General features: G+C 42.7%; 1 protein-coding gene across 1 annotated transcript; it reads right to left on the reverse strand.

Annotated features, from left to right (window-relative positions):
* Positions 1-1,709: 1,709 nt before the first annotated feature.
* On the reverse strand, positions 1,710-7,681 carry creb3l3l (cAMP responsive element binding protein 3-like 3 like). Its single transcript, XM_020052974.2, has 10 exons — positions 7,637-7,681; positions 6,797-6,934; positions 6,175-6,565; positions 5,561-5,667; positions 5,244-5,336; positions 4,585-4,691; positions 4,172-4,240; positions 3,928-4,012; positions 3,417-3,510; positions 1,710-3,275 (listed from the first exon to the last, which is right to left on the reverse strand). The coding sequence occupies exons 1-10, from the start codon at positions 7,652-7,654 to the stop codon at positions 2,878-2,880; spliced, it is 1,500 nt and encodes a 499-aa protein (XP_019908533.1). The 5' UTR covers positions 7,655-7,681; the 3' UTR covers positions 1,710-2,877.
* Positions 7,682-8,185: the final 504 nt, after the last annotated feature.

Consider the following 8,185-nt stretch of genomic DNA (forward strand, 5'->3'; position numbering starts at 1 on the left):
GTCGGTATAATTGATTGAATGATCCCTCCTGTTGAACGGGTTTGAATTGTGATTACGTGACCAACAGTATCAGCTAATTAAGTTTGAAGACCCACCGCGCGGACTGTATTGCTTTGATGGATGCCTCTGGTGGAAGTGATCGCACTCTCCCAGTTACGGCCGGTAACCATCCTTATGCACGCAACATTTAGAGCAGAGTAGCACATTACTCAAAGGACGGGTAAAAACTGTGCAGACGTCGCCACCTTGTGGTGGTAAATGTGACCTTTACCCTATATTGACTCTCAGGTGTTCAGAACTTATGACGATACTCCATGATGAGTCATATTCTTTTTGGAAATGTGTGGGCCTGTTATGTAAAGGAGAGATGAACATAGATAATAAAACACAGTAATCTATTCTGCCGGTCACCCCTCCGACCTCCATTGAATGACAAGAGTCTTTTCTGAATTTCACAAATCTCAAACATCGGCGAGTTTGATGAATTTATTGCGAAGTGGAAAAGCGTTCAGAATCTATAGGGTTAGAACATAATTCTCGTTCTACTGATGCCAAATCTTATATTTAACAAATACTTTGTTTAAAGTTTTTTTTATGTTGTTTCTTTTTCAGCTATAAGTCTAAAACAATATTTGGATCAATTAACTGAACATTCATTTTTAAGGTGAGATTTTTGCTGGAGCCGCTGCTCCTCCACATCGAGAGGGGTCAGCTGAGGTGGTTTGGGCATCTGTTTCGGATGCCTCCGGAACGCCTTCCTGGGAAGGTGTTCCGGTCCCGTCCCACCGGGAGGAGACCCCGGGGAAGACCTAGGACACGCTGGAGGGACTATGTCTCCCGGCTGGCCTGGGAACACCTCGGTGTCCCCCCGGAAGAGCTAGAGGAAGTGTCTGGGGAGAGGGAAGTCTGGGCATCCCTGCTTAGACTGCTGCCCCCACGACCCGGCCCAGGATAAGCGGAAGAAGATGGATGGATGGATGGATTTTTGCTGGACGAAAGAAATTGTTTAATGTCTATTGCAATTGCTCAATCATTTGTCCTAATGGCTTACCAGTTCAATAAAATAAAGACTTTTCTGACCAGTGCTTTTCTTTGGACATCCCAAATTATAGACTATTTTTTTCTTCACATCTTTCAGACTCATCAAATTGCTTCTTTCACTTACATTTACACCCTTTTAGCTCAAGTTGACAGACAACAATCAGCTCTGAAGGCAAATGCAAAGCCTAGAAAGAACACTAGACATCGAAAACTCTTATACCTGAACAAATTACATAATGGGACACACCTGGCGCAGAAACAACTGTTAAGAGATTCATCAGGGGCCTCCTTGTAACACTGTCAAAAATTTAACTCACTAATGTATTTTCTGAAAAAAAGGATGGACATTATTGGCTGGATAGGAATGTGCCATCTCCGCCCATGAAGAAAGAACAGGAAGTCAGAGGTTTGAGTTGTTTCTTTAAACAAATGTCGAAAGGGAGACAACTAAAACTTAGCTAAGGAAGATTTCTACACCTTAGGAGAAGCCCCAGATAAAAAATGTAACCTGTTGTAAACCCCAATTTCTGCACTAAGAACTGCAACCACAATAGCAGTAATTCAGCATTTCAGAAATGAGGCCTGGTCTAATACCTGATCTGCCACTTCAGCACCAAGGCCTCTGAACAACACCTCTTGTAACACTGCACCCAATTCAGTATGACAAATTAGATTAATAAAAGAGACTTTTAATAGTGACATTTAATTTAATACCATAAGAGTTAAAAACAAACATTGTAATCATTCCAGTCTATTTACATTCTGATATTGGACTATGGCATACAGTATCAGTGCATCTGTTTAACATGATTCATCTGTTATCTTTAACAGAATAAAATACAAATACTTCAAATACCATTTAGATTGCATACATCACTGATGACAAACAGAATACACAATGTTATAACAAAAATGCCTCACTGAAGGAATTAACAGGTCATTACATTTTAGTATAGTTAAAAAGCCACATTGATTTTACACGGCCAACATGTTAACTGTTTTGACCCCCATTTTACATGATGCTTAAAAGGCATCCAGCGCTGAACATGGGAACATCAATGGTAAAACCACTGTTGAAGGACTTGAACAGCTCCCGCTCCCAGAAACGTTTGCAAGAGCCTGGGGACGAGGTGAACAAATGAAGAGCCAAAACACTTCCACCTCTGGCTCCTGGAAAATTGATTAATTCCAGAGCATACCATTTATTCATTTTCATATTTGTCTTAAAACTAAAAGTGAAGCAAAGCATGAAAACCCTTGTTACAAGGGAAATACTAAAATGTTCACAAAAAAAAACCTACATGGCCAAATGTCCTGCAATGGCTAAAGCAGTATACAAACCAACACCTCAGATCTAGATTTGACAGAATACATTTAGGCTGAGGAGACCGACTGACTGATCTCTACAAATATCTAACAGACATACACTGGTCTTCTGCAGGCAATCAGCACAGACACAAGACCTGCTGTTGATATTAGATGTACAGAACAAACTGAGATCTGTTTAGTAATAGAGAAGTCACATTTTAAAAAGTCTTCAGGAGTCATTACTATCCACTTCAATATTGTACCTTAACCCCTTGATTAAAGTACAACAGCGGTAATGTATAAAAACGGAAGTCTCACGGGTCCATTCTACCAGTGGAATGGAAAATAAGGACAAAGTGCTCTAAGAGGAACAGTAGCATCACCAGAAAGGGGGAGAGAAAGGCAGAGATATTGGGGAGATACTGCAATAACAAAACATCGGATACCCTTTTCCCTTCTTCTACCAAGTGTCAATCAACACTTTGGTTAAGGCCTTTCCCTGTGTAGATTCACCGCTGGCCATTTAGCCTACATCTCGTCCGAGCGGTGCTGCTGTATAATGACGGACGTCGGTGTCCTGTCGATCCAGTTCTCCTTGGTTCCTGGAACTTCATAAGCCACAGAGGATCCCACTGGATCTCTGGATCCCTCTTGCTGGCCGCCGGCGCCGGGGCCCGCCTTGAGCTCCGCCTGGCCCGGACTGGGGAAGTCGGTAGAGGAGTTGCTGTTAACGCCGCTCTCAGATTCAGATTGCTCCACCTTCTGGTAATCCGGCGTGTGATTCTGGCCGCCGGCGAACATGGCCTTGGTGTTCTCGACCTCGGCCACCATGACAAGGCCGAGCGGGGCGGGTTCAGCTTCGACTGTGAAGTAAGCGGGTTCAGGGGTGTCCTCAGCTGGCACAGAGCGTACACCCCGAGACACAACTACAGGACACAGGAGAAAGGCTTCTTAATATTATGTATGCATACATGTATAGAAAACATACATTCATATAGAATTAAGTACGTACTCCCTAATAATATTTTAACATAGCATTAACATTTCAGAACAGTCATCAAGCTTACAGGAAGAAGTGGTGTAGATCTCCTTGTGCCCGGCACTGCGGCCAAACGGGTTGACAGACGGGAAGAGGATGAGGCAGAAAGACAGCAGGAACACCTGGGCCGAGAGAAAAGAGAACGGGACCGAGATACAGTGTTGGTTTAAATCACATAACACGTGGGGTGCATCTGTCTACAATGGAAGGAAAAAACATCTGAAAATGAATATAACAAGTCTAATTATAGACCCAAGCAGGAATCCTGTCTTTTAACCGAAGTGGACGTACTGGTTTCCAAAATACCATCGTTTTCGGTTTGGACTAATATGAGAGTGGACACAAATGCCACCACACAGGATGAAAGCACAGGCGATGTCCGGCTCAGCACAGACCACATTAATGAACATCAATTTGGGAAAAGATGAAAACCAAAAACGTAAGCCCGCTGAAGACGGGAACGGGTAGAAGTTCTTCGGTGCCGATATTTTATTGCTGGTTCCCGAGCAGTGGAGGTGTGAGCGTGGAGATCTACTCACCATGACGCAGGTGCTGGTGGTGGTGTTCTTCATGGTAGACATCTTCATCATGGACTGCAGCTTCCTCAGCTGTTCCATCAGGGACCTAGACAGGGAGACGGTAGAAGTTACCATCACAGACATTGTGGTGGATATTTTTCCATAACAACGTTCTCACTGGATAATAGTAGTCAACAGACATCAATCATTTATTCTCTTATAACAATGTCTCTCGGCGGTGATAACTGCGGCAGTGGGCTCTTACATGTTTTGTTTCTGCAGCAGATGGACCTTCTTCTGCAGCTCCTGGTTGTGAGCGGTGCATATGGAAACCCTAGGGACCAATCAGCAATAGACTGAGTCAATAACCCAGTCAAACCTCAACCTAGACTCTAATGTAACAATGAGAAAGCTGGCACCCCGCCTGTTATGGGCAAAGGTTTTTATTAACCTAATATTTTGGGTTTTGATGGTTTAGAACAGTTAAACTTTGTGAGGAATGCCTATTGAAGTTATATTCATAAATAATAATGATTATATCATTCATTTACATGTTAAAATCACATATGTAGACACTAAGGATTCTGGCTAAAGTGCACGATCAAAAGTGAAATGGTGAGACAACAGTGTCCCATTCACCTTTCATTTTCAGAGATCACTCCACCCATTCTCTCTTACCTGTTCTCCAGGCCATCCACGTACACCTTTTTCTTCTTCCTACTCTCCTGGGCCGACTGCTTGTTGCGGATCTTCCTCCTCACCCTCTTCAAGGTCCTCTCCTCTGCCTAAGACAGGGAGACAAAAGAGACCAGTTATCCCACGCCCGACAGACTGGATCTTAGGACATCCTGAGGAATAGTCTGTGGTCTCACTGTTGAGGAGCAGTATCAGTGCTAGAGCCAAACTAGCTATCTGGTAAGTTCTCATTTCATGTGTTTGCCAGTGACGGGGCAGGGTCTCTTTGTTTTGAAATAGGTCAACCTGACCTATATGTTTAGAAATAACTGTGCTGAAGTCAAACTTTAGCTATAGAAACTTTAGAATCTTTATCAGACAAGAGTACTTTCTACCATTTAATAGACAATGTCTGTACACTAACCAAAGGTGACATATTGGTTATCAATTTGTCTTTGCAAGATCAAGATTAACTACTGCGTCATAGCTCCCTCGCTAATCTCTGAAGGCATTGAGGCTGTCCTGTCCTAGCCTAGCCTGAGTGCTTCACAACCTGGCTTTTATTTGTAAGGAGAGTATACAACGCTCTACGAATGCCCTTTGGAAAACATTTCCAATAGGTCCTCAGTACGTCAGTGTTTGTTATAACTGAAGGAAATTACCTTAGTGAGAGGCATACACGTTGGTAAGGTTGCGCCTTCCTTAGCGAGAAGTCTCCTTTCTTCATCAGTCAGAACAATCTCCTTAAACTGGAACTAAAGTCAATAAAAGATGTTATGAGATGCGGCCTTGAGGAGCTCTTTAGCGATAGCACATCACTTAGTCACTAGGTGGCGACACACGCTATGTCCGGTGATGGTTGTTTTGGTCACATAATTATGTACACTCTTACTTTAACAATGACCTTGGTGAATAGGGTTAATTTAGACATGAGTGTTAAAGACTTGATGATGTAACTATGAACCTACGTGAAACTCACCTGATCAGCTTTGTTGCTCTGTGTTAAGTCCTCTATGGAGAGAGTACAGGGCAGTAGGTCACTAGAATAGTCCTGTTCCATGTCCATCCCCACACTGTCTAGGTCATCTGGTGAACAGGGGAGCACAGAAACTACACGTCATTTTTTCTGTTCACACAAAGGCTGAAACTCTGAAATCACTTTAAAAAGCTCCTGTGAAATCGTCTTACAATGGTCATGTGACTCAGTATATATTGTGTGTGCTACACTTAACACCGAAAGCATGTAAAAGACAACACCAAACTCCCTCAAACTGATCTTCATAGCTGACATTGGAATATTTACAAATTCTGCTAAGAGAGAGATTAGCACAACGCATATTTTTATATCTTTCCTTGTAGTGTAGTTGTAGTTAAGGGCATTCTGTTTCATCTTATTAACAATTGTTCTCCCCTGGAACTAGGTCAAAGATCTGGAAACTTCTATTTGTCCAGTCGGTCTACAGTTGGTTTGTATATACTGGATTTACACAAATTAGCAGTGTGTCAACACACACTCTGCTGCAATTCAACGTCACCCGTGCATAGAAATTGTCAAACGGCAGGTCGATAAAAATGGCACACGTCAAAACTTACCCAGATCAATAAAGACATCCATGTCAGGCTTCTCTGCTCTCACGCTCTGCAGAGCATCCATGTCCCCTCCCTGGAGCAGAGAGTAGCTGTGGTCTGTCTGCACAGCCAGAGACTCTGGGCTCTCCATCTGAAGGTCCGGGGCCATCATCGGTGTGTCGGAGGAATCCGGGCTGGGCAGGGAGTATCCTGGGCTGGGCGCACGGTCACTGTCACTTCCCTGGGGGCTGGGGCAGGCCGGTACGTTCCGGCTGACTATGCCGCCGGTGCTGCTGTCGTCAGAAATGCCGCTGTCGCTACCCAGCGGAGAGTGGGAGAGACAGGAAGTGGACACCATCTCATCTCCTTCCAGCAGGCTGGACAGGAAGTCCTCTGTGTCCAAGCCTGTTAGTAGCTGCAACAGAACATGAGGTTTATCAAGAGCAGACATGGAAAAAAGAGCTCTTCTGATTTTTACATTTAGGAAGTGAATCACACTGATGATGTAAAAAAAAATTGTTTAAATGAGTACTGCTTTACTAGAACTACATGTAAATAACATGAAAAGTGCATTCTTAGTCAGATATCAATCTCTACTGTTATTTAGTAAACATACAATATTCTTATTTCTGATTGGGAGACCTACATCGTGCTCAGACAGCCAGTTTTCCAGACCATTCCCATCTGGGAAGAAAGGGTCGTTGGCGTCGCTATCTCCATCATGGAACAGTATTCCAAGAAGATCTGCTCCATCCATATCAGGAAGAGCCTCAGTGACTGACATCTGGGAAAACAGAGACCATACGGGATGTCCCAATGACAATCAGACAACCACAAAGATAAACAGGACTTTGGTTTCAGGTGCGAAAGTGGATTGTGACAGAACATAACCAATTTGTTTCCTAAAATAAAGTTGAACACATTTAAATATCATCCAAATACAGTTAACTGCATCTTTAAATTTGGATTCCATGAAATGTCATTTTTAGAAATTGGGTATTTGAAAAGACTCCAGTGAGGGTTGACACAGTGAAAGTAACACTAGTGTTTGGCAACGCCCACCCAGATGCGGCACAATAATTTCCATCGATAGCCCCGCCCATTTCCCTATTGTCACATGAGAATCATCAAAACAACCCTCTTCGTGTGTATACAAATAGACGATTTGTTTTGGACTTTAAATCTGAAAAGTAATCTCATTTGACCTGACATGCAGAAGAAAATAACTAAGAAAGCTAAAAGAAAATTGCCCAGTTCCTGAACTGTACATAGCTTGAACATAGGTAATATTGCCTTCGGCCTAGTGTATATTAGCTATACTGTTGCCTACGTGCCGGATATGTAATACTAGATATAACAAAGGCAGGGTCATCAAATGTAGGTGGTTAGGTAGGAAGACAGCAAGAGTTAGTTTTCAAATTAGGCCTTCTAACCGCCCAGAATGCTATTCGTGGCCTACAAATTTGACAAATAAATGAAAACATACCATAACTTCCACAGTCATTACATCAGCTTGGTTAGCTAGCCAACAACACGGCCGACCGAACATGAGTAAATCTTGCTAGTAAGAGGGCGTGGTCGTTATATTTTCGTTTAAGAATTAAAGAACATGCATATACCACCTCTCAAATATTCTTACCTTTCTCCGCTTGCCTGATAAGATAGAATACTACCATTCGTGAGTCAATGCAGATTTATTTTGGTCTTACTGCCGTTGTTGTATGTGGTCTCTTAGAGGAGTACAGTATACTCTTCCCGATGAAATCACCTTCCAACAAGACAGAAAATGCGTCATCACGTTAATACGGGTCAACATGCGTAAGATTTCTACATTGTCCTTATGGGAAATGAAGTACGGTGTTAATCCGGCAGGGGTCGACAGCCCTTGAAACACTGCAGCGTTTCGTTACAAATGGTCTGGGCTACACAACAGATCTAAGCATACTGATCGGTTCAGTGACACAAAAATAAACTGTAATTAATGTTGTTTGATTCATTTTTATTTAATCACGTATGACTAATACCACATTATTTT

Source organism: Esox lucius, chromosome 13 (assembly GCF_011004845.1).
Source record: "Esox lucius isolate fEsoLuc1 chromosome 13, fEsoLuc1.pri, whole genome shotgun sequence".
In the NCBI taxonomy this organism is placed as follows: Eukaryota; Metazoa; Chordata; class Actinopteri; order Esociformes; family Esocidae; genus Esox; species Esox lucius.